Consider the following 27,993-nt stretch of genomic DNA (forward strand, 5'->3'; position numbering starts at 1 on the left):
CATCCAAAAAAAAAGATATTTCGAAAATGTGTTCAAACTAACAGCGGCAAATTTTGACAGCAACCATGTCATTTTAATAATAAACTAGATTTTTGTATATACAGCAAGAAGAATAGAAATCTGTTAGAGAAATGCGGATAAATGTTATGAAAACTGCCAGCCCACATCTATCATCTGCCGCTATGGTAACCGGAAGTTCTGTTACACTGCATTGATGTGAAAATGCGGAAGTGTGAAAAAGGTCTATAGGGAATGGCAATAACAATGGCAATAATGCATCCATTACCTGAATGGAAACACAAGTATACTACACAAGATATTGTGCTTCTCAAGATTCAAGTTTCCAGAAGTTAAAATAAAAAAACAGCTTTAGTTAAAACTGTGTTGTTGCTCTTAAATTGTTTACACTGCTAAAATATATTTGTAAAACCCAATTTTGTCAGTAAGTTTCCTTGTTTTTGATTTGTCATGTCTTATGGTAATGGCCATAGAAAAGCAACATTTCAAATGAGATCTCACCTGTGTTTTCATAAGGGACCCTTTTTCGCAGCGGGGAAATAAGTCCAGTTTAAGATCTCAAAATACTGTTCTTTTTTCTCTATCTATTCTTATCGCTCCTTGTTTCGTCTCCTAGCCTATCTTTAAGTCAACTAACAATAAAATCGTCCAAATGCATGAATTGTACTTTAAAATACCCTGATTTTACGCCTGACCCTGATGATGATAATGACAATACAGGAAACTAGAAACACATGGCAAACAGCACATCAATAACACTTTTAGAGACAACCAAAATGTTCCATGTCTTTCCATTGTCTCATCAAGAGGGAGCTGAGTTCCCCCTGGCTCCCCCATAGTTCACACCATGGTTTTAAGGTTTTCATTAAGTGTTCCCAGAGAAGTCGACAGCGCTGTAACTGCTTGAAGTCCCAGATCCTGAGTTGACAACAGGTCCTCCTGAGACATTGTACACATCTGAAAAAGAAAGCAATCAAAGATTAAAGCTGGCAAATAAATATTGGTCACAGTCCAAACTGTTACACTAAACTATTCCCATGTCAAATGGCCTGAGACTAATGCACAAATTATTGAGTGGAAAATTATCAATATCCAACTCTGGAAGACATACAAACCAAATTGTTTCAACAAAGGAAACTTACTTCTTCTTCGAATCCCTCTGAAGAAATCGAGTACGTTCGATGATGTCCCAGCACTTGTACTCTATTGAATAAAGGGTTAAAAAGAGGGCTCAGTTTTAAGGAGTTTTACTTCAGGAATTACACTGCAAAAAATTAAATCTAACCAAGTGCTATTAATCTTATAATGAGGAAAAAAACAATTTGGTAAAATGACTTACAGCATAATATACAAGAATTGGTATACACAACACAACACAATGGATGCCATCCCTAAACACACACACTGGAACTCTACATTTAAAACAAAAAATATATAATATGGATAAATTAATTATCAAAGAATGCCTACCCTTGTGCCACCCGAGCCAGAGCTTTGGTTTTTTAGTCTTCCTACTAAGGCCTCCCTTATCTGTATAGAAGAAAATGAAAACTGAGGTAGATCTGTACACCAAACATCAACATGTCCACCGCATCAAGTTAAAATAAAAACACTTAATGTAAAATACTCAATACATTTCATGTAAAACCATTTACCTTGCTATCCAGTAGTGTTCCAAAGACCAAAATGAAAAGACCCTTTAAAATAAAAAGTGCAATCATGTTATTAAAGTGTAGTTGTAGTTGCATATTATGAAAATGATGTTAACTTGAATGTGGTGCTACTGTACATCAGCTGCTTGATTTGTTTAGGAAACTACTACATTCATGATTTTCCAAAATCAATTAGAAAATGAAAACAATGGGTTTATCAATTATGCTAAACAATATACACTGATCATGATTTGGGATAACTACTATTGTCAGATTGTGTTGTGTTGGTACCTGTAATGAATTTAAAACGGCAAAAACAACATGGAGTCCTACAGCTTCAGGCGCAGCCATGATGCCTATGCCAAAACCCCAGGTAAGGCCGAAGAGGGGGGTTAAGATGGCGACACATCTCGCTATGACCACTAGGGCATGTTTGTCGTTATTCTGCGTTGTGTCTCCAACACCCCTTTTCAACATTTTGAAGAGGACAACAATCATCACTAGAAGGTTTATGGCCACAATGGTCAGTGCTGGAATCACAAAAGCCAGAAGTGCTTTAGTCTTATTCCAGTTGAGCCAGCAGACATTTTCCTCTCGGATATAACCTCCACCTCCGGCAGTTGCTGCAACAGTTACCACGGCGATTATGAGGGGGGCACCATAGCCAAGGCTGAATGCAATTGCCAACATTGTTGACCTCTTCATCTGTGAGAGAACCATGACAGTGCGATAAAACAGCAGTAGAGCAGACACCAACATCCAGAAGAACATCGCTAGGTAAAATAAATGGATGAAAAAGGTTGCTGCTGTACATGGTCCGACAGCTACTGATTGATAGTCTGATATAGCTGCTCCTATAATGAACCAGATATCAGCAATCAGAAGTGACACAGCAACATTCACCACACAGACATGCCGCATGTAAGACGTGTCATTTCTGGTCATGCTCTTCCATATGATTCCTTCAATGATAAGACATATGATCAAGCTGGCAAGGGATATACCCACACCAATGTATGTGATGAAATCCAGCAACAATCTTATGCCAGGAGGAATGGATGGTGACATTAGAATTGAGAAGGATGTTGTGTGGTTGCATTCACAAGTGACAGTGTTATTCTCGAACGATATGAGCTCACATCCAAATGAATCCCATCCACCAAATCCATCAAAAAGCTCAAAGTTCCAAAAGACACACTGAGGATTTTCTAGTGTTTCATTTATAAGGTCAAAGCTTAGCGAGATGTTGTTGATTGTGTCATTCACTTGCACTAGAACAACAGCTGCATTGATGGAGTTGGATAAACTGCTATCATTGTCACTACTATTCCTGGCTGGTAGGACATTATTTAGGGTAGAGAATGTGATTGTTGTAATTGTAAAGTTCCCCTCCTCTGGGATGAAGATTGCAGCAGATGAATCTGTGCCTAGTGTCTCATTGTATGAGCTGTTGACAAAAGCTTGACGTAGCTGGATAATGTCTGTTCCTGTTTCAAAAGATGTGTCCCCTTGCAGGGATCTCACAATCACTTCAATAGAGCCCAGGAAAGATGCACTAACATTCCTTGTTGTTTTGTTGACATCATTTAATTCAACCCAGGTATTAAAGGTGGAATTGGACACAATGACGCTTGAGACGTTGATGAAATTCTGGGAAAAAATATAAAAAGTACTGATTATAGAGGCAGAACTTTAAGGAACATGCCAACTTTTGGGAAATTAGCTTATTAGTTGGAAATAGGTCACACCAGTTAACCTATTCATGGGTTTCATCAGGTCCCTTGCCCTTAAAATCAAGTACCTAGTTTATGAATAAAGTCTAGGGATGCACGATATATCGGCGGCCGATATATGATTAGCCGATAAGTGAAAAAATGAAAATATTATTATCGGTCCGATAACAGAATTCTGGCCGATAATTTGCGCCGATATTTTTTAAAGTCCTCATTTAGGCCTACGTAAGGTCCGTCTGGCTACACTGAGCTACTTGAGCTTGGTTGGCTATACTTTTTCTTCAATATAATGTCAGCGGTGTGAATGTATTTCACCACTCTAACAAAATCTGTGGATATGCGTTCATTTGGGAATCTGTGCATCTCAAAATCCTCTCGTGAATGATCCGCCATTTAACCTTACCAGAGCGGAGCTCAGCCCTATCTAGAGCCGTCTTGTGCTGGTTGGGGAAACAAATAAACAAACTTGTTATGGGACGAGTACATAAGTAGGCCTAGTTCTAAGTTGTGTTTTAGTATTATATTTGCATTACTTTAGCTTGGGTTTTGTATTATTACCTAGAAATATGCTAACCATTCGTGCTTCAGTTCCAGACAGGTCATCATAATAAGTTATTAAAACCTTCGGAACGCCTTTCATTTCTGCTGCAGCAGGTTGTGCGCAACAGAGTAGACGGACATAAGATACAGTCTGAGGAGTTGCAGCTTTATTCAGTTACCCGCAGTTAAAACTAAACCTAAGTTTCCCTCACAAACTCTGATTTGGTCGCTATACTGAAGCTTATTCCAAGCTGAGCCATTTATGAGCGTTTAGTCCTAAATGAAAACGATTCAAACTCTCTAGCCACTCACTCGCAATTTACTGACGTCAGGTTCACTTAAAGGAGCCACACATACTGTAGGGCTAGGCTACTGTTATGTTGTTAACTGCCGTACTATTGAGGACTATTATGAGTTCTGTCCATCATTTGGTGGTAGGTAAAATTACTGCAATAAAATTATGCTTATTAAATGCTTTCCTCAAATCACTTTTCACATTTTTTTTTCAAGAGTAATTTTATCGGTTATCGTATCGGTATCGGCCACAACAAACCAATAAATATCGGTTATCGTTATCGGCCCTAAAATTCCATATCGGTGCATCTCTAATAAAGACTGCATGGTGCTTGATGTTCTACGGAAGGGACCTGATGAAACCCATGAATAGCTTATGTGAGGCCAGGATCTTTGGACCAAGGCAGCCAAATGGCCACCCCCATCTCAAACAAACCACACAGGGGGGCAATATTTTCATACAGTCAATTACTCCAAAAACAGAAACTGGTTTGGTAGTCACTTCTAAAATCTCTGTAAATGTATGCTGTGACACATTCATGTTTGGTCTTGTGTTAATCAGTGAGGATAGGAGCAGACTTCACTCAATTTGTCTATTTTTAAACTTTAAGAGTGCTGGCCTGGATAGTTATACATAAATAAAAGAGTATATATGCATAGTGCGGCCTCTCTCCTACTTTCCTTTATGGTCTTGTGTTAATACAATGATGCTTGAGACGTAGATGAAATCATGGGAAATAACATAAAAAGTACTGATTATCGAGGCAGAACTTTAAGGAACATGCCAACTAGCCTCCGTCAGCCGTGTCAGACTGGATTATTGCACTCACAGAGAAGAAATGTATCCTGTTATCTGACTCTGTGATAGAATGCAAATAAGCATTACTAATTTCCCAAAAAGTTGGCATGTTCCTTTAACGCTTATGCTTTCCCCCGTAGCACAACTAAAAGTAAAGGCGAGCTTTAAGGTCTTCGCACCAGGAATGATAATTGTACTATAAAACTGATGTGCTTATCTGAACTATACAGATAACTATATCATTGGTGAGTGTGTCATTTATTATGACCGCCGCTAGCGAAGCTAGCGAAGCGGTCATATAGGGATTGTCAAAGTTTTTTTTTTTTTCCCCCCGTCATCTACTTCCTGAAATTTTGGTCAACGATACCCGGGGCACCGAAACACCGGGGCACATGAAATTTGGTGGGTATGTAGCCCCACTAGACTTTTACGGAAATTTTTCGTTTGGTCCCCGCTTGGCCCCCCGAAACCTAAAAATTCAGTTTTTCCTAAATAACTACCTGAACCGTGGCACCGAGGATGAAGACATTTTTATGGTATGTTGGTCTCAAGGGCCCACATCAACCTAGCCCATAATCACTCATTTGTGATTTGCACCCCCCCGGTAAAAAATGAAAATGCAATATCATTCTGCTTTAATCGCCCCTCTCTTCAGTAAAGACGTTCAGAACTGCACCACATTTTATGTGTATGATTAACCTGACATTCTCTGGGGGTATGCCAAGTTTCGTAGAATTTCATCCATGGGGGGGGGTCTAAAAAATTAAGTTATGTGTACATTTAGTGACTGTACACTCATTGGCCTGTAGATGGTGGTGCACACATATACACACGCACACACACACACACAGGCACGTATACATCAGTATCGGCAATTAGAACGGCCGATACATAATTACAAATTCAGTAGGATTAAAGGAAAACCAAATATTCATCATAATAATAATTTGACTGCATTTCCAGTATTGGCGTCACGTAGTCGTTTGTCCACTAGATGGCGCTTCGTTGCAGTGAGACGTAATTTTTTTGGAAGTTAATCTAAAGTGGGTTGGAAAGACACTACGCTTCCTACAAGGACAAGACTGTACAGTAGTTTTACCGCAGAGAACGTCTAAGGGTAGGATGATTTCTGCATGACATGTAATTCCCATTTCCTCTTGAAGCCGAAATAAATCTGAGAATGTTTATCGGACATGCTTGTTTTTTACTGCAGGTAGGCTACGTTAATCCTATCAATAGCAGAACGTGGGTAAAATAATGTTACCGTTATCATGGTTGAGTGATGGAGGCCAATTTGATTATTGATGTATTTGTAGAAAACCATAAATGCGTTTATAGGCTACCAAGCAAATTGATAACAGCACTAATTGTATCTTTCGACTGTCATCTCATTTGCTTATGACCATAACCTAGGCTACTAACAGGAGCTAAGTGAGTTAGCCACAACACGTTCGCTACGTAATGTTTTTTTAATGGAAAATATATAGGCTACCTGAAAGATAACCTGTCTATGATGCATCCTAAACACCGGGCTGGGACATTTCTGCTCAAAGTCTCAAAAAGCATCTGAGTCAACGTTCATTCCCAAACACCCATATAGGCTACTTCAATCCTCTATTTTCAAAGGTGATTCAAGTAAGGAAGAGCATGGCTCAAAGTAAAGTAACCGAAACTACATAAATTCGTCAAAGTGAATAATTTGTGTCAACTCGCCGCAATGTAGATTTATTAACACACCCGTGATGATCTACATCTCCATTTAAACCAGATGTTTTAGAGCGCACGTTGAGATGTATTCAGGTATTCGTATTCATTTTGTTGTTGTGTATGTGTTTATGTCTTGTGTATCTATGTGTCCTTGTATACTAGGGAAGATTTACAGTCAGGGATATTGGTACAGACCATCAGTAACCCCTCTAAGTTGGTTTAGCCCAGGTCCTGATTGGACAATTGACTGGCCTATTTAAAGGCAGGCTTATTTCAAACAGAAAAAAAGAGAAGTCTGGAGAGTGCTGTGACTTTTTGCTATTAAGTTTAAGAGAAACTATGCAGTATTGGCAATTTCTTCGCTGTTTTCTCGTTTTTTTCTTTTTTTACGCTGGCTCCGTCATGACGAATGTCTGAGAAACTCTATCGCTACCTTGTTCTAGCCGGTGCCTGGCGTGCATGTGTATTTCAATGCAGTAAAGCCATTTGCTACACTCGTTATACCTCCTGACACTGAGGCCGTCGGCCCAAAGTTGCAAGGGTGTTTTTTCCGCACGGGGTACAAGGGTGTTTTACCACAATTCTTCAGACAGGTAGAACAGCTAATTGGTGCGATCATCTGTGTTTTTAATGTTTACAACTCTCATGCCCCTCCCCCACTACCACCTAGCACCCTCTCATTGAGTTTGTGCTCGTCAGTGTGCACCAGACTGTGATCGACAGTCAGATGTCACACAGCCCTGCTCTGATTAGACAGTGAATAGACTCGGTTTCAGTGAATATGATCAAAAAAATCTTGCCAACTGCAGCTTTAAGTGAATGCTAAAGCTGGATTTTTCCAGTTCTGCGTTATCGTTATAGTTTATGTGGACGTTATCATTCAATTACATTTTTACAGTTATCATTATAGTTATCGTTCTTGGTGTGAACAGCCCTTTACTCTAACAATGTATCCTAACTGCATGTTGGTATCTGTGGCATGTCCACACTGAAAATTAAATATGCTGTTCTATTGCATTATATTTCTTGTTCAAAATAGCAGAAAAAACGGGGCATCCAAGAAAAGTTTTGCTCAAAATGTTGCGCCTTATGATGCTGCACAGTACCAGTGTGGCGCTGCACAGTTGCATCCAGTTAGGAGATTCCGATTGAAAACAATGTAATGAAGGCTAGTGCTTGCTTTCATCGCATGCAGTTAGGACACGGTGTAATAGCATATTGTTTTGATTATTGGAAAGCGTACATTGTCCTGATAATTTCAGTTGAAACAATGATGCAATGCAAATGTCTAAATGTGTAACAAGACCTTGGTTAGAAGGCTATATGTTAAGAAAGACATTTTTGTGTTTGCCAGGCATAGAGACTATGGTGTATACCTGCTTGAGTAGGTGTCTCTTTCATTCACTCAGTACTAGTAATCTGGTACTGTGCAATAACCCTTCATTTTAATCATTAGGATATTTATAGTGTACATACCCCTATGACATCCTCATTGATTGTAAAGTCCTGTGTAATGTTTGCAACATTATTCAGGATAGTTACAATGCTTCCAATATTTGATGTGGAGTTGGCTATCCGATCTCCATTTTGAAATGTGATGTTACTTAATCGTTCCACAAAACCAGGTAGCGTTGTTGCTGTCAGAGTCTAGAAATTAGAAAGAGAGAGAGATAGATTATAACACAATCAAACTATTAAATGTTCAAGGTTTTATATTAAATGGCAGTAAGTTAATTTGGCAAAAATGAAAGCCCGTACTCAATCTTAATTAATTATTTGTCCAAAGAGTTTGTATGCTTAAGTTCGCATGAATTTATTTATTTATTTATATTGTATAGCTAACTATACGACATCACCTACTAGCCAGCTAGTTACAGCTGTTGAACAATCAAATAGAATTTTCGTGACGGTAATGCAGAGAGAGTTAAAGCGGAGCTAGTAATCAAGGATCTTTGGTAAATCCCTTTCAATGCAGTATCCCTTAACGTTTTTCCCTAAAGAAACAATTTAAGGTGTTCTGTGCAACACCCTTAAATAAACCCCTTACCTAAGGAGAAATTAAGCCTTAAGGGTCATACTTCAGGGGAAAAACGTTTTGTGTTTAGGCCTACCAGAGCCCGTCTACGGAGAGCCTGGCCACTCCGTATTAAGTCCCATTGTACCGAATTTTGGTTGCAGTTCCACTAGATTTCCACTGGGGGCGATCGCAATGAGTGCAGAATGAATGGGAGTCAATGGAGGTAGACGGCTAAATTTGTCTTTCACCTGATTGTCGTTGACAAATCTCAGATTTGATTGTAGTTTGTATAACTTCAACATGGGTTATAGGTCAAAAGTTGAATGAACGAGTACTTATGTCCTTTTGTTTTCTTACAGGTTGGGTCGTTGTTGCCCATAACACGCTAGCATTGTGCTAATGAGTGACGTCATTGACACGTTTGAAAGGCTTTTTAGAACAATTAAGTGACTTTAAAAAATATAATACTCAACCAAGTGTATTTTCCATGCCTCCCCTTTCGAATACAATATTCAAATGACTTGAAAAAAAATTATATCCCGAGAAAAGTGGATTTTGAGGGGTACCGCTCCATAGACCTCCATGCATTCTGCACTCGTGGACGAGCGCCCTCATGTGGAACCACAGAAGGAACTGCAACCAGTTCAGAAACCGGAAGTTTTCCGAGAGTGGCAGTTCTCCCCTTATTAGACATTCTCTGGGCCTACCCTCACTATGCCTCGCAGTGGCACCATGCGTGCGTGTGAAAAAAGTCCCGTCTGAAACACTGTCGCGCGGCGCAGCGTTCCAAACGTTGTGTAATCAAATACACCAGTATGGCGGTATATTAAAAAATCATATCATAACGAAAATATACACCGGTTTACGGTGTGAACCGGTATACCGCCCAGCACTATAGATATTCAGATTTTGTCAATGCTACGTGAAGGTCCTTTTGCGGCCTATAAACTAACAAACGAAATGGGAAATTGCATGTTCATGGACAAGCCATTTTACTTTAGTAGGCCTATTTCATCAATTTGTCAATGGCAACAGATTTAATTTCATCAGATTTAACATATATTTTTACTCACATTTGGTGAGTGACAGAGCAAATTTTGGACCCTGTGTGCAGGCAAAAATATCATGCAAATATGTGATCTGTATCACAATATGGCAATAAAGTTGAAATATAATGGTGCAGAATTATCACAATATTGGACAGACTGGGCATTATGGCACAGGCCATTTTAGTTATAGGTGTGCCACTTATGGCTATGGTTCAAAGATGAGGTGTTGAGGTATTCAAAATGTATTAAAAATGTCTTTAAAAACTTTAACATTTTAGCTAACACTTGAACTTTTCTTCCTACTGTAAGACTGCATTGACATGCTCTGGTCATGGTCTGTCAAAACTGACTGAAGTGTGTATGCACTCAGATGGATACAACAGTCAAGTGCATATTGATATATGCAATGTCAATATGCACTTGACTTTGTATTTCTAAATATTGAGAAAAAAAATATTACATGTTTTGTAGTCAAAATAATAATTGGGCAAGGAACATCATTTTTATTCTTTTGTAATGTCTTTAGTCATCTTTTCAGTAATATTGACGTTAGATGTATTTTTAATGTCCTGCCTTCCTTAGAATATTTCCTTATTTTGTTTGAGTATTTGTATATTTCTACCATTATAGACCAGGGGTGGGCAAACCACGGCCTGCCTGCCAATTTTCAAAACCCAATGTGGCCCTTGATCCAAAAAGTTTGCCCACCCCTGTTACAGACTGTAGACCTAACGTCCATCCAACCAATTCATCACTTAACATCAATGCTAGCTCCACATCAAAAGTGTGCAGTTGGAATTATGCAAACTATAACTGGAATTCAGACCACATTGGGCCACTTTTTTCTAGGAATTGCGATTCAAACCCATCAACATGGCTGCCATTGACCTAGTTCTGTTTTGTACCTGCAGATATATGGAACTGGAGAGAGACGGCAAAAGCAGTGACCAGGTCAGCTTTAATTAGCCTCAGAACTATTCTCCATTGTCTCTGTGCACTTGTTATCAGTCAAAAAGAAGAAGAAAAAACAAGCTAGCCTATACCCCAAAAGGATGAAGATTTCCGTTGTAATAATTATCATAATAGCTGATGAATTTGCATTTCCCCTGTGAATATACAATATGCCCAGGATTAATGAAATCTTTGATTTTGTGATTTCGGTGATAATATATTTATGGCAGAGTTTCATCTGTCAGGAAATGTTGTTATTGTTGAAAATAAATTTGGTGCAATTTAAAAAGATTAAACCCAAGCAAACAATAAAATTGCGTAAAGATAATCATTGGTTTATGGAAATGAATAAAACAGGCATATTACCAGAGATTCTTCTTCCAGCTCTCTGATCACAACCAAAACACAGTTCCTTTCTGGGTTCTCCCATTGACCTGTAGTCCCATTGCATACAGCTGTAACTGTACCAACTTCATCTACATCACAGTTCCCTTCTCCTGGTTGACCATTGTCTCCACCTCCGAACTGTTCATCATCACAATCAAACCCTGAAAGTCAAAAAAAGGGTTTACTGATTTCATTTTCCCTATCTTATAGACATGGGCGTTAAGATATACAATATGCATACTGAATGGAGGGGAGAGGGAGAAACCTTACCTTCAGCTCGAAAAGTTAAGGTAAAGGTTTTTGAACTGTAACTAAAGCTATCCAAGGCTGGGTTGTCAACTTTGCAGATGAGTTGAGCTTCTCCTGGACCATTTGTACAGTTTTGTATACTGTATGAATACGTGCAATTTGATATCCCTAAGGAAAGATTCAGATAATAATATTACAAAAACATATAATTAAGACAAAAAGTAAATATGATGAAATATAAACTAAATATGTGATCATCTGCCTTTTGAGTGAAAAGTCACCTTGCTCCTTGAGATAACCCTTGTCATCCATCTTCACCATCTTAACGGTATAACCTGAGTTTGAGCAACACAGCAGGGTCACCCGTTCTTCATTTTGACACACAATTCTTTTATTTCGACTTGTCTCAATTATTGGTGATTGTTGTATTGCATCAATGTTTTCCCACCGAATAAACGGCAGAGAGTTTTTGCTTGATACACACTCATATCGACCTGTAAGGAGACAAAACCCACAGTAACTGTAAAATGTCAGTTCCAATCATAAACCAATGTTCATTATATAATTTGACTAAAAAACTAAGATTTTTTAAAAATGCAATACTCAAAAACAACGCTCATATGATGAGGGCTCTAATAATTTGTAATCTCTCAGACTAGTGATTAGCTTAAACCATTGCCTTTTATTGCATGTAACATTATCAAAACTGTCTTGGCTATAATTGATGTAATACAGTACTCGTGATGTACAGTACATCAGGGGTTCTCCACCTTTTCTGCTTTAAAGGGACACTTCAACCATTTGCATTAAGCTTTGTATCGTTAGAAACCTAGTCATATTTTGAATGGTCTTGCATCATTCCCTCATTTTCCCCTGAGACAGGAGAAATACAGATTTCAGCAGTTCCTGTTGCCAATGTTGTACAAATTGTAATTTTGCATCATTGGCAACAGGAAGTCCCATATCTTTGTAGAGGGGACTACAGACACTCCTTTCTCATTTCTCCCGGGGGGGGGGGACGTTCTTGGCCTAATAAGTTAGACACTGTTCATATATTTCTTTTTAAGTAAAAGTTCAAATTCATGCTGGATGTGGTTTATTTTCTTAACCTTAGTGTTTCTCCATTATAATAGCCTATAAGAGAAATAGTTATTCCAATTGGGGAAAAAGGTTGACGACATAATGTTTCATTCCTCCCTCATGATCCAGATGAATGAAACAGGCATAAGGGACAAAATAAAGCTAATCATGCATAGTTTAACCTATGTACACGTCCAACAATTTTGTTATTTTACAACATCCTAAATCAGGGGTGGTTTTTCTTACGGGCACTTGACTAGCCTAGGCTTTGGGCAGCCACCGAGGGTGGCACTAGTGTTTGCAACAACAACAAAGAAAAGTAGAGTATTTCTTTTTAGCTTTCATTTGCGCTAAACAGTTCAAGTATATCGCTCAGTCAATATCCCTGTATGGGGAGTGGGTAAGCTACCCTACTTTGCACTGCAGGTGTCTGTGCTGAGGTCTCAAACACACACGAGAATGGGAGGTAGGAAAAAAGCTGGCACTGGGGGATCCATCTCCCTGGCTGGAGCGGGGATTATAGGCACAAACGCAATTCGCCTTATTTACCGGGCGGCCAGAACGAGGCTACAGGGTACACTTGCCATTACACCTCAGTCCAGCAGATGGTGGTAATGCACTCTGTTTGCAAACTGCCATAAAAAAGCTCACCGAAAAAGAAGAAGGGTTCGCTGGCCTGCCAGAGTAACCTTCTTCTTCTTCTTCTTCTTTAGATCCCAATTTGGGTTCATCTACTCTATTCCAACAATTTATTATACATTTTTATGCAACGTCAACCTGTTACATATGTGAGAATTAAGTAAATACAATAACAACAAACTGTTGTAAATTGTATGTATTGTATTTAAAACTGTAGGCCTATGGATGTGCCAGAAGCCAACATAGGACCATAAAAGGTGTGATATATTTTTTTTATTTATCAACCAAAAAACAATTGAATTTGTTTCAATTATAGCCAATTGAAACAAACAAACTTTTGGAAAGGTAAGGTGAGGCCACATGCAGAGAAAGAGAGAGGATGAGTTAAGAAACTAACCTACAATCTAAGAAATTTGGGAATGCCCCATTTCATTTTGAATAATGCTTAATGCAATGATGGATAGATTAGCACAATTTTTCATGAATATGAGTGGCATAGGCATAAATGGCAATGGTGGTTCTATGTCTTTGCCAATTTGTTCTTTCAAAAAAACATTTTGTTATATTACTACTACTCCCCAATTGAAAAGCAAAAGGCATACATAGGCTGGTTTTCTGTGGCATCAGTAGAGGTTGAAGTAAAGGTGAAGTGTAAATGCAAATCAGATTGTTGGTTCAAGAACTTACCATTGTCAGAGGAGGAGACTATTTTGTTAAGTTGATTTTTGCCTGACGAGTCAGGAATTGTCTGCCCCTTAAATCTCCATTCAGTTACACTTCCATTGCATTGTAACTCCATGTTTTGCTGAGGAAAAAGGAGGCCACTGCCCACCTTCAAATTTGTTCTCTCTAAGAAAAGAAAACATCAGGGCAAGTATTTATCCAACAATACATTTGTTTTCACATTTAAAAAAAACAAACATCTTTAACATAACTTACCACTTACAACGAAGGCGTCATCAGCAATTTTGTAATTTTTTGCCTTAAGTTCCACTATTATGCCTTTGCTTACACTCAGAAAACTGACGGTTGGATCTGTCAACTTAAGGGACAGGTCTACAATCACACTGCCTGGACTGATGAGGCAGAACAACATAATTAAAACATGGAAATTCAAAACAAGGAACACAATAAGTTTGATATTGCATTGCACAAACAATTACCTGAAACGTGTGACATCTGCTGAATCAGCTTCGTATCCTGGTAATCTTCTAAAGTTCATGTCTACCTAAGTGACAATAGCATGTAGTGATGTATATGGGTGGCAAATATTCTTCAAATATTCAAACCATGAATATACTATTATTATGTGGCTGGTAATGCTTTTTGATAGTGTGCAATACTATAAAAAAGTACTCACTGCAGATATAATATCACTTCTATATGTGTTGTATAACACAGATGCTGTATTATCTAAGCGAAAATCATAGTTTTGGTTCAATGTCAAAGAGAACCTGATGGTAGAAACTGCAGATAAAGAAAAGAGAGTTAAACGTTAGAGATTATAGGGTTGGCTTCATTGAATACAATATGGCAATCATTCACTACAGAGCAAGGCATCACAGAAAATTATATTCACTAGTTATCACTTGTATTTTACATCCAACATATAGTGTTATTCCTGACTCAAACATATGACATTACCACACATCAAGACCTAAACCTCATAATCAGTGCTACTGTTATATAAATTATGTTTTTATTCCACTAAAAACTGGCACAAATAAATCAAAAGCCTCATTCATACTTTTTAGGTTTCATTAAGTCCTTGAATTTCCCCTTGGGGATCTATCTATCTATCTATTTATCTATCTATCTATCTATCTATCTAGTACTACTGGTTACACTCTCAAATAAATACATGACTATTTCACGGCCTTCTTCACTGAGTTTTCTTTCAGTTGAGTTCACTCTATGTTAACCAATGGGAAGTCTATCTCAGATGACCTCATCGATCTGAACCAATCTCCAGCCATGCTTTTCAGGTTTTTTTTTTTTCTAGAGTCTGTGCCTATATATGGGGACAACACGAGAAAGTAGTCTTTTCTTCACGCTTCAATGATCACAAAGATCCTTTAAGAACAAAGCACTTCAACCCGCCTGAGAGTTGAAGCCCATTCACAGCTGGAATTATTTCCCCCTACCAAATCACCTTCAGCAGGCCTTTGGTGTGAATGTCTCTGACCACACTGTCAGAAACAGATTTCATGAGGGTGGCCTGAGGGCCCGATGTCCTCTAAAACAAGGGTTCCTGGCCTTTTTTGCCACGTGACCCTATTTTGATGTCACAAAACGTTGGCGACCCCGATCATTCACAACGTCTCTGCTGTAACACCCAGTCAAGAGTGGTCCTTTGATTTTCCCCAAATGGCGTTTGTTAATTTGGGCATTTGGCTATCGTTTGCACATCTGGTTGTTTTGCTACTTTGTTTGGAACATTGAGCAAGCATTATTACTTCAATCAAACACCTCATGCGGGATGTCTACATTTATTTTTACGCCAGATTGTAATGAAGGATCCGATTAGTTACTTAGCTTGGATATCATGGGGGTTTTAATACTTTTTTTATTTAATTTAATGTAATGTACTGGTCAATTGTGTAATATACCCAGTATCTCAGGCGACCCCATTTGAATTTCAGGAGACCCCACATGGTGTCCCGACCCCAAAGTTGGAAAACGATGCTCTAGAGGGACCTGTGTTCACTGCCCACCACTGTGGAGCTCAATTGGCATTTAAAGGTGCCATAAGCGATGTAAGGTGGTTTCTAAGCTAAAACATGAATGCATGAATAAGGCGAATACTCTCGGCTCTGCCTTAGCGAGTGCCCCACCTACGTCTGGGAGCCCCCACTGTTCATTTCGTGCAGCCATGGAAAAAATATATCATACATATCATTAAAAAACATTTAAACAAATCATGACTGCTTGCGCTAGCTGTGCACACGACACACCCAGTCTCGGATTCCCTAGGTGCTGAGTTCCGTGCATTAACGCCGCCTTCAGCTACACTTCAGCAAATACCTATATCCTGTGCCAGCAAGCAGCTAACACTCATCAGGCATCACGGCTCCACCACAGCCAGACACAAACATTTGTCAATATTCTGCTTGTGCAATATTGTTGACCTGCATCCTCAACTACCATCATGTGCACCACACACATGAAGGGGTCTGAAGTGCGAATGCCTAGCGCCTCCGGTAATGCGCCTCTGGCAGTGCACTGTCAAGCGCACATCAATCCATGTGTGGATGCGTAGCGCCTCCAGTAGCGTACCCCAGGTAGCACTCTATCGAGTGCTCATTAATTCAGCGAGCTGCTACTTATGAGTTGTTATCATGGCCTCACCACAGTCAGACACTAGCGCTGTCAGTCTTCTGCTTGTGATACGACATCGGCTTCATTCCGACTCCTAACGTGCCATGTGTAACGCACCCCGTGAGTCTGTCTGAGTAATTCCTTGTCCATCATCACCAGTGGTTTATGTGTTCCCATTGGTTAATGTTGACTGAACTCAACTTAAAGACATAAAGTTTTATATAACCTCAGTTCTCTGAAGGAGAACACGACACGTTAACCCTTTCATGTGTCATTGCACTCTGGACCTGGTTCGAAGGATGGCTCCAGAATTATTTAAGAACTATTTTCTCACAACTTTCTAGACACTGGAAAAAATCCGGTAAAAGGGTGGTTGGATATTGGCTCAGATCGACGTAATTCGAGTATCACTTCTCACTGGTTAAGGTCTTCTGTTCGGTTATATTTATAGCCTTACATTCTGTTATAGAGAGGTGGGATGTTGACCACTCTGGAATGCTGAAAAGTACCACCATATAGTAGAAAATTGTTTTGTCCAAACATTCAATATATCTTCTTCTCCCTCACATACCTGTTGGTGGTGGTGGTGGTGGTGGTTGTGGTGTTGTTGTTGGTGTTGTTGTTGGTGTTGTTGTTGTGGTAGTTGGTGGTGTTGTTGTTGTTGGTGGTGGTTCTGTTACTTTTGTTGTTGTCAGAGATAATGGTGTTGTTTCTGATATTTGTGTCGTTGGTTGTGGTGATGTTGGTGATTTTGATGTAGGTGGTGGTGTTGTTGATAGCACAGTTGGTACCATTGTTGATGGAAAAGGGGTTGTTATGACTGAAAGAAGAAGAAAAATAATCATCCACTGCTTTTGTATATATTGTATTTTATATGCACTCCAGTAACCAGTACATGTATAGTAACAATTCTATCCCAAGCTTTTTTATCCATATAGGTGGTTGATCACTACAGATTCAACTGTACTTAGAATTTCCCTCTGTAAATAGACAGAACGTCTTCAGATAGAAATGTATCTGCCTTCTGTCTATTAATGACAGAAACGTTTGTCTGTCTGTGTTATTCACATATCTCTCAAACTGTTTGTTCGATTAATTTCAAACTTGGCAGGTGTCTTGCTACGGGCACTAGTGGGTGCAGTCCCTCACTTTCATTTTGGACTGTCTACCCTACCCTAACTGTACTATAACATATACCTTTGAATAACTCGAACAACAATTCCGACTGCATGGTACCGAATCGAAACAAGTTAAAAATCCAACTGCTAGGTCCTGAATTTAAGGACAGTTTCAGAGTACCACAAGTGAAATGCATTCTACTCTAGCCACTCCAGGTACAGCCTGATAGAGCATGATGTCGGTTGTACCAGAGACTGCTTTTGGAAAGTCATACCATTTGTCAGCTCTATCATGAAGTTATTCAATCAGGCTAAACATAGCCTTAACTCAAAGCAGCTGTTATGTCTACTGTTAGGCCTGTCATTTTCATCTGTAAAAAACTGCAAAGTGCTGCCATGCTTAAATTATTGTTACTGTATGCTTATTAAAATACAATACAATAATATTCAATAAACAACCGAAAAAACAATTCAATAATGGTCAGAAAAAAAGTGATCAGTGATCTCAATGTGTTCACTTGTTGCAAGTGGGAGCGTCAATTTCAGACAACTCCATCTTTAGTTGATCAGCATCTATTCTCTCATCACAATATCAAACTCAAATGTGTACAGTGCTGCAGGATCTATAAGGGATGGTATTGCCAAATGCAACGGTAACTTTCTTTGACCTTGTGCCTACTGCCAAACAGATGAGGGTATATCCTTTACCAACCCAACTCTCCCTTGGCCTTTATTGCTTAAACATCACTAAGAATATAGGAAATTATACACAGTGAGGAACACACCTATGCAGGGGTTGCTGCTGCTAATAGGCAGAGATATGACTGTTGGAGCGTATCCTCCTGAGCAAGAGCAGTTGTAGCTGCCAATGGTGTTGGAGCAGGTGGAGTTTGGACCACATCGATCAAAGTCACATTCATTAATGTCTAGAAGAAAAAATAACCTCTAATTAATTTGAATAAATAAATAAATACTGAATTAATTTAGTAAATAATCCTTTTATATACAATACCTCTTCAGAGGGACTATGACTATGCCACCTACAATAGTCCCAGAGAGTTTTTACACACAAAAACACGCACATGAGGTAAAAAACTAGCTACAAAATAAAATCTAAATAAAAGGCAGAGTTTGTGCACACAATAGCCATCAATAGACCCTAGGTTGTGTTTACCTCAAACTAATTATTTAAACACCACTAAGAATACAAGTGAAAAGAGAAAATTATACACAGTTAGGAACACACCTATGCAGGGGTTGCTGCTGCTAATAGGCAGAGATGAGTTTGTTGGATCGTATCCTCCCAAGCAAGAGCAGTTGTAGCTGCCAATGATGTTGGAGCAGTTGGAGTTTGGACCACACTGATCAAAGTCACATTCATTTATATCTATAAAGGAAAAAATAACATAATTTATTTGGGAAGTACTGAAGATATTTAGTAAATAATCCTCCTATATGAGAACTCTTTTAATAGGGACTATGAATATGGTACATGTTCATAGTAGCAGTTTGTGCACACAAAAACACACACAAGGCATAAAAAGTTATAAAATGAAATCAAAATAAAGAGCTAGAGACCTATGCATGGATTGCTGGTGTTAATCGACAGAAATGTGTTTGCTGGGGTGTAACCTCTCCAGCAAGAGCAGTTGTAGCTACCAATGGTGTTGGCACAGGTAGAGTTTGGACCACATGGATCAAAGTCACATTCATTTATATCTATCAACAGTGGGGAAAAAAGGGTAAAAGATTTAGGAAACTTATGCTACACATACATCAGAAGATTTTTAAAAGATTTATGAAAGACTACAATCTCACATCCTCTCACATCTACAGAAAATGCAAGAATGTGTAATCACAGACTAGTCACAGTCTATGATTTTGCGATGACTAGGAGACCCATCTCCTTAAGTCATTATTTCTTAAATAACGGTTGGCGTGAAAACAACCTAGAGTCTATTTATGAATGATATTTAATTCAAACCTTAATTTGGGAGTAAAATTGCATTTATCTGAGCAGTTTTAAGCTAGACCATTGTTTGCATTAGCAGTGGGCATAGAGTCATGTTAAAACAAAAAACAAATCACTATTTTCAAACCACTGATAAGGTTCAAAATGGTAGCTTCAAATCAGTGGGTCACGTTCGACTTCTTGCACCATTGCGCACAATGATCAGATTTGTCTGAACGTGGCGCATGTTTGCATTGTAAACATGCATCACGTTCAGCTATATATGTGCAGCGCTGCTAGAAGTTGAACGCGCTCACTGATTTGAAGCTACAGGAACACGAAGGAATGTAATTACACTGACTTAATTTACTGGCCTTACTATAACATCTTTGTACACTTTCAAAGTTTACTATACTTCAATTTGTCTGTAGGGATTCTCTCCACACTACCACTGAAGTAGAGTATAAGGCTATTTTGAGCCTTGCCAGTGGTTTGAAGAAAGCTATTTGACGTGGCTCCATGTCTTCCATCACAACGGTCTATCTCCAAACTCCTCAGATTAATATAATTTGGCTACCAAATGAAACTTCAAACTCGTTATTAACCATCAATAGACCCTAGGTTGTGTTTACCTCAAACTAATTCTTTAAACACCACTTAAAATACAAGTGAAAAGAGAAAATTATACACAGTTAGGAACACACCTATGCAGGGGTTGCTGCTGCTAATAGGCAGAGATGAGTTTGTTGGATCGTATCCTCCCAAGCAAGAGCAGTTGTAGCTGCCAATGATGTTGGAGCAGTTGGAGTTTGGACCACACTGATCAAAGTCACATTCATTTATATCTATAAAGAAAAAAATAACATAATTTATTTGGGAAGTACTGAAGATATTTAGTAAATAATCCTCCTATATGAGAACTCTTTTAATAGGGACTATGAATATGGTACATGTTCATAGTAGCAGTTTGTGCACACAAAAACACACACAAGGCATAAAAAGTTATAAAATGAAATCAAAATAAAGAGCTAGAGACCTATGCATGGATTGCTGGTGTTAATCGACAGAAATGTGTTTGCTGGGGTGTAACCTCTCCAGCAAGAGCAGTTGTAGCTACCAATGGTGTTGGCACAGGTAGAGTTTGGACCACATGGATCAAAGTCACATTCATTTATATCTATCAACAGTGGGGAAAAAAGGGTAAAAGATTTAGGAAACTTATGCTACACATACATCAGAAGATTTTTAAAAGATTTATGAAAGACTACAATCTCACATCCTCTCACATCTACAGAAAATGCAAGAATGTGTAATCACAGACTAGTCACAGTCTATGATTTTGTGATGACTAGGAGACCCATCTCCTTAAGTCATTATTTCTTAAATAACGGTTGGCGTGAAAACAACCTAGAGTCTATTTATGAATGATATTTAATTCAAACCTTAATTTGGGAGTAAAATTGCATTTATCTGAGCAGTTTTAAGCTAGACCATTGTTTGCATTAGCAGTGGGCATAGAGTCATGTTAAAACAAAAAATAAATCACTATTTTCAAACCACTGATAAGGTTCAAAATGGTAGCTTCAAATCAGTGGGTCACGTTCGACTTCTTGCACCATTGCGCACAATGATCAGATTTGTCTGAACGTGGCGCATGTTTGCATTGTAAACATGCATCACGTTCAGCTATATATGTGCAGCGCTGCTAGAAGTTGAACGCGCTCACTGAATTGAAGCTACAGGAACACGAAGGAATGTAATTACACTGACTTAATTTACTGGCCTTACTATAACATCTTTGTACACTTTCAAAGTTTACTATACTTCAATTTGTCTGTAGGGATTCTCTCCACACTACCACTGAAGTAGAGTATAAGGCTATTTTGAGCCTTGCCAGTGGTTTGAAGAAAGCTATTTGACGTGGCTCCATGTCTTTTATCACAACGGTCTATCTCCAAACTCCTCAGATTAATATAATTTGGCTACCAAACGAAACTTCAAACTCGTTATTAACCATCAATAGACCCTAGGTTGTGTTTACCTCAAACAAATTATTTAAACACCACTTAAAATACAAGTGAAAAGAGAAAATTATACACAGTTAGGAACACACCTATGCAGGGGTTGCTGCTGCTAATAGGCAGAGATGAGTTTGTTGGAGCGTATCCTCCCAAGCAAGAGCAGTTGTAGCTGCCAATGATGTTGGAGCAGGTGGAGTTTAGACCACATGCATCAAAGTTACATTCATTTACATCTATAAGAGAAAAAAACTAATTTATGTGGGTAAAAATACAGAATTTATTTAGTAAATAACTCTTTTAAGAGGGACTATGAATATGGGACATGGCTTTACACACAGAAACACACACTTGAGGCAAAAAATTAGTTACACAATGAAATCAAAATAAAGAGCTAGATACCTATGCATGGATTGCTGGTGCTAATGGGCAAAGATGTGTTTGTTGGGGTGTATCCTCTCCAGCAAGAACAGTTGTAGCTGCCAATGGTGTTGGCACAGGTGGAGTTCATACCACATGGATCAAAGTCGCATTCGTTTACATCTATCAACAGTGAAAAAAACAAGGACAACAGATTGGGAAACTAACGTAAGAACAAACAATTCATAGATATGTGTGTAGAAAATATATGAAATATTCTGACCTGGATGCACAGGCTGATTGAAAGGGCCCAAAAACATTTTTGTGGCAAGTGTGGCTGTTTTTTGCCTTGCTCATATCTTTACTGACATACTCAATTTTAAATTTAATTCAATCCTTTGTGGCTTTGCATACTGTACCACACCTGTGCAAATGCTCAAGTAAATTAAAGGGTATATGAACCAACCTCTCTGGCAGAACGGTCCATTTGTCGGTAAACCATTAAGACATCCACAGGTGCCTTCGCTGAACTCATCACAGGCTCCATAAGTGATACAGCTGTCATGGGGCCAGGCGTACTGCTCCTCACAGACACACCGATATCCACTCGTGTTTGAGTAACACACTGATGGACGATGGACAATAAGGTACTATCATGTTATGGTTGTGGAGACGCACGACTCACTGCAACTTGATTTCATTATTTGTATACAGTTAATGAAACTTTCATGAGGCTTTCTGGTGCACATACAACTATGTGAATATAATATGAATAATATGTAAAGTACGTACTTACGTAATGTCATTTGTCAATACAAAATGCATTTTCAATCTGATGTTATTCTCACCTGTTGTGACATTGATGTTAGTGATCTCAATCTTTTCACTTGTTGCGAGTGGGAGAGGAAGGTCAAGTTCAGACAACTCCATCTTTAGTTGGTCAGCATCTACTGTTCTCATCACAATATCATACTCAAATGTGTACAGTGCTGCAGGACCTGTAAGGGATGGTAATGCAAAATGCAGCTGTTTCTTTCTTTGACTTTGTGCTTAACAACCAAATCACAGCTGTGGGCATATCCTTTACCGACCCAACTCTCCCTTGAGTCATATTGCTTAACACACCAATGCATGGGTTGCTGCTGCTAATAGGCAGAGATATGACTGTTGGAGCGTATCCTCCTGAGCAAGAGCAGTTGTAGCTGCCAATGGTGTTGGAGCAAGTGGAGTTTGGACCACATTGATCAAGGTCACATTCATTTATATCTATAAAGAAAAAATAACCTCTAATTAATTTGAATAAATAAATAAATACTGAATTCATTTAGTAAATAATCCTTTTATATACAATACCTCTTCAGAGGGACTATGACTATGCTACCTACAATAGTCCCAGAGAGGTTTTACACACAAAAACACGCACATGAGGCAAAAAACTAGCTACAAAATAAAATAAAAATAAAAAGCAGAGTTTGTGCACACAATAGCCATCAATAGACCCTAGGTTGTGTTTACCTCAAACTAATTCTTTAAACACCACTAAGAATACAAGTGAAAGGAGAAAATTATACAAAGTGAGGAACACACCTATGCAGGGGTTGCTGCTGCTAATAGGCAGAGACGAGTTTGTTGGTCTGTATCCTCTCCAGCAAGAACAGTTGTAGCTGCCAATGATGTTGGAGCAGGTGGAGTTTAGACCACATGCATCAAAGTCACATTCATTTACATCTATAAGAGAAAAAAAACTCTAATTTATTTGGAGAAAATAACATGCAGAATTGATTGAGTGCATAATCTGCCTATATATGAAAATTATTTCAAAAGAGACTATGAACACGGTACATGCTCAAATTACCTACTTTTCAAAAGGAAAGAAATCACAAAAAAAGTCTTAGGAAAAACCTACATACCGATGCATGGATTGCTAGAACTAATGGCCAGAGATGTATTTGTCGGAGTGTATCCGCTCCAGCAAGAGCAGTTGTAGCTGCCAATGGTATTGGAGCAGGTGGAATTTTGACCACATGGATCAGAGTCACATTCATTGATGTCTATAGGGAAAGTAACATAAAAACATATCTTAAAGGACATAAGTACGAATAAAGGAACATTTGGAATTCATAACTTCACATTTAAAAACACCTTGGAAGAGAACATGATATCAGAACACTCTTAATAAAACTGGACAGATTTGAGAGGTTGCAGGCATTTCTGAAGAGAAATGTATAATATTTTCATTCAAAACCAAAAAAATCACAAAAGAAAGTCTCAGGAAAAACCTACGTACCTATGCATGGGTTGTTAGAACTAATGGGCAGAGATGTGTTTGTCGGGGTGTATCCTCTCCAGCAAGAACAGTTGTAGCTGCCAACCGTGTTGGAGCATGTGGAATTTTGACCACATGGATCTGTGTCACATTCGTTAAAATCTGAAAGAGAACATAATCTCTAATTTATTTGGAGAAAATAATATGCAGAATTCATTGAGTGAATAATCTCCCTATATATGAAAACTCTTTCCAAAGAGACTATAAACATGGTACATGCTCAAATGACCTACTTTTCAAAAGGAAAGAAATCCCCAAAACATTCTCAGGAAAAACGTACCGATGCATGGATTGCTAGAACTAATGAGAAAATGACTAATGAAACTAATGAGAACAAAACCGCATTCATCTACTTCTAATGTGAGACATTTCAAGAATATTTGTCTAATATAGATTGGCTTTCATTCCATGATGATAGCTAGAAATTTCATTCAAAAGGAAAGAAATCACAAAAAAGTCTCAGGAAAAACCTACGTACCTATGCAAGGGTTGGTAGAACTAATGGGCAGAGATGTATTTGTCGGAGTGTATCCTCTCCAGCAAGAACAGTTGTAGCTGCCAATGGTATTGGAGCAGGTGGAATTTTGACCACATGGATCTGTGTCACATTCATTGATATCTATAAAGGAAAATTTGGGATTCAGGTTTAAATGTAGTTTGGGGGGAAGAGCATCTGTACACAGATGGAAGAGCATTTGAATCTGTGCGCAAATTCAATGTGGAAGGTGTTCCACTAACATATAAAGAACAAAATGAGCACACCTATGCATGGATTGATGTTATTAATAGTCAGAGATGTGTTTGTCGGGGTGTAACCGCTCCAGCAAGAACAGTTGTAGCTGCCGATGGTGTTGGAGCAGGTGGAATTTTGACCACATGGATCAGAGTCACATTCATTGATGTCTATAAGGAAAGTAACATAGAAACTTATCTTAAAGGACATGAGAATGAATAAAGGAACATTTGGAATTCATAACTTCACATTTAAAACAACTTGGAAAACAACATGAGTGCAGAACACTCTTAATAAAACTGGACAGATTTGAGAGATTGCAGGCATTTCTGAAGAGAAATTTTCATTCAAAACAAAAAACAATCACAAAAGAAAGTCTCTGGAAAAACCTACGTACCTATGCATGGGTTGGTAGAAGTAATGGGCAGAGATGTGTTTGTCGGGGTGTATCCTCTCCAGCAAGAACAGTTGTAGCTGCCAATTGTGTTGGAGCAGGTGGAATTTTGACCACATGGATCAGAGTCACATTCATTGATGTCTATAGGGAAAGTAACATAAAAACGTATCTTAAAGGACATAAGAACGAATAAAGGAACATTTGGAATTCATAACTTCACATTTAAAAACACCTTGGAAGAGAACATGATATCAGAACACTCTTAATAAAACTGGACAGATTTGAGAGGTTACAGGCATTTCTGAAGAGAAATGTATAATATTTTCATTCAAAACCAAAAAAATCACAAAAGAAAGTCTCAGGAAAAACCTACGTACCTATGCATGGGTTGTTAGAACTAATGGGCAGAGATGTGTTTGTCGGGGTGTATCCTCTCCAGCAAGAACAGTTGTAGCTGCCAACCGTGTTGGAGCATGTGGAATTTTGACCACATGGATCTGTGTCACATTCGTTAAAATCTGAAAGAGAACATAATCTCTAATTTATTTGGAGAAAATAATATGCAGAATTCATTGAGTGAATAATCTCCCTATATATGAAAACTCTTTCCAAAGAGACTATAAACATGGTACATGCTCAAATGACCTACTTTTCAAAAGGAAAGAAATCCCCAAAACATTCTCAGGAAAAACGTACCGATGCATGGATTGCTAGAACTAATGAGAAAATGACTAATGAAACTAATGAGAACAAAACCGCATTCATCTACTTCTAATGTGAGACATTTCAAGAATATTTGTCTAATATAGATTGGCTTTCATTCCATGATGATAGCTAGAAATTTCATTCAAAAGGAAAGAAATCACAAAAAAGTCTCAGGAAAAACCTACGTACCTATGCAAGGGTTGGTAGAACTAATGGGCAGAGATGTATTTGTCGGAGTGTATCCTCTCCAGCAAGAACAGTTGTAGCTGCCAATGGTATTGGAGCAGGTGGAATTTTGACCACATGGATCTGTGTCACATTCATTGATATCTATAAAGGAAAATTTGGGATTCAGGTTTAAATGTAGTTTGGGGGGAAGAGCATCTGTACACAGATGGAAGAGCATTTGAATCTGTGCGCAAATTCAATGTGGAAGGTGTTCCACTAACATATAAAGAACAAAATGAGCACACCTATGCATGGATTGATGTTATTAATAGTCAGAGATGTGTTTGTCGGGGTGTAACCTCTCCAGCAAGAACAGTTGTAGCTGCCGATGGTGTTGGAGCAGGTGGAATTTTGACCACATGGATCAGAGTCACATTCATTGATGTCTATAAGGAAAGTAACATAGAAACTTATCTTAAAGAACATGAGAATGAATAAAGGAACATTTGGAATTCATAACTTCACATTTAAAACAACTTGGAAAACAACATGAGTGCAGAACACTCTTAATAAAACTGGACAGATTTGAGAGATTGCAGGCATTTCTGAAGAGAAATTTTCATTCAAAACAAAAAACAATCACAAAAGAAAGTCTCTGGAAAAACCTACGTACCTATGCATGGGTTGGTAGAAGTAATGGGCAGAGATGTGTTTGTCGGGGTGTATCCTCTCCAGCAAGAACAGTTGTAGCTGCCAATTGTGTTGGAGCAGGTGGAATTTTGACCACATGGATCAGAGTCACATTCATTGATGTCTATAGGGAAAGTAACATAAAAAGTATCTTAAAGGACATAAGAACGAATAAAGGAACATTTGGAATTCATAACTTCACATTTAAAAACACCTTGGAAGAGAACATGATATCAGAACACTCTTAATAAAACTGGACAGATTTGAGAGGTTGCAGGCATTTCTGAAGAGAAATGTATAATATTTTCATTCAAAACCAAAAAAATCACAAAAGAAAGTCTCAGGAAAAACCTACGTACCTATGCATGGGTTGTTAGAACTAATGGGCAGAGATGTGTTTGTCGGGGTGTATCCTCTCCAGCAAGAACAGTTGTAGCTGCCAACCGTGTTGGAGCATGTGGAATTTTGACCACATGGATCTGTGTCACATTCGTTAAAATCTGAAAGAGAACATAATCTCTAATTTATTTGGAGAAAAAAATATGCAGAATTCATTGAGTGAATAATCTCCCTATAAATGAAAACTCTTTCAAAAGAGACTATAAACATGGTACATGCTCAAATGACCTACTTTTCAAAAGGAAAGAAATCCCCAAAACATTCTCAGGAAAAACGTACCGATGCATGGATTGCTAGAACTAATGAGAAAATGACTAATGAAACTAATGAGAACAAAACAGCATTCATCTACTTCTAATGTGAGACATTTCAAGAATATTTGTCTAATATAGATTGGCTTTCATTCCATGATGATAGCTAGAAATTTCATTCAAAAGGAAAGAAATCACAAAAAAGTCTCAGGAAAAACCTACGTACCTATGCAAGGGTTGGTAGAACTAATGGGCAGAGATGTATTTGTCGGAGTGTATCCTCTCCAGCAAGAACAGTTGTAGCTGCCAATGGTATTGGAGCAGGTGGAATTTTGACCACATGGATCTGTGTCACATTCATTGATATCTATAAAGGAAAATTTGGGATTCAGGTTTAAATGTAGTTTGGGTGGAAGAGCATCTGTACACAGATGGAAGAGCATT

General features: G+C 38.4%; 1 protein-coding gene across 1 annotated transcript; it reads right to left on the reverse strand.

Moving 5' to 3' along the window:
• Positions 1-22: 22 nt before the first annotated feature.
• LOC143109202 (uncharacterized) lies at positions 23-27,992 on the reverse strand. Its single transcript, XM_076271858.1, has 36 exons — positions 27,776-27,992; positions 27,259-27,399; positions 26,883-27,023; positions 26,515-26,655; positions 26,231-26,371; positions 25,714-25,854; positions 25,337-25,477; positions 24,969-25,109; positions 24,685-24,825; positions 24,168-24,308; positions 23,791-23,931; positions 23,468-23,608; positions 23,006-23,146; positions 22,729-22,878; positions 22,347-22,505; positions 21,923-22,063; positions 21,616-21,756; positions 20,539-20,679; positions 20,207-20,347; positions 19,130-19,270; positions 18,798-18,938; positions 18,337-18,477; positions 17,005-17,145; positions 14,476-14,582; positions 14,279-14,343; positions 14,055-14,191; positions 13,803-13,964; positions 11,678-11,890; positions 11,418-11,564; positions 11,127-11,308; positions 8,220-8,390; positions 1,962-3,320; positions 1,674-1,715; positions 1,489-1,548; positions 1,161-1,221; positions 23-975 (listed from the first exon to the last, which is right to left on the reverse strand). The coding sequence occupies exons 1-36, from the start codon at positions 27,990-27,992 to the stop codon at positions 884-886; spliced, it is 6,144 nt and encodes a 2,047-aa protein (XP_076127973.1). The 3' UTR covers positions 23-883.
• Between the last annotated feature and the right edge of the window lies 1 nt (position 27,993).

This window comes from Alosa pseudoharengus, unplaced genomic scaffold, assembly GCF_046254945.1.
Source record: "Alosa pseudoharengus isolate Yale_2024_CS ecotype anadromous, Long Island Sound unplaced genomic scaffold, YU_APseudo_1.1 YU_APseudo_1.1_scf_7, whole genome shotgun sequence".
NCBI lineage: Eukaryota > Metazoa > Chordata > Actinopteri > Clupeiformes > Clupeidae > Alosa > Alosa pseudoharengus.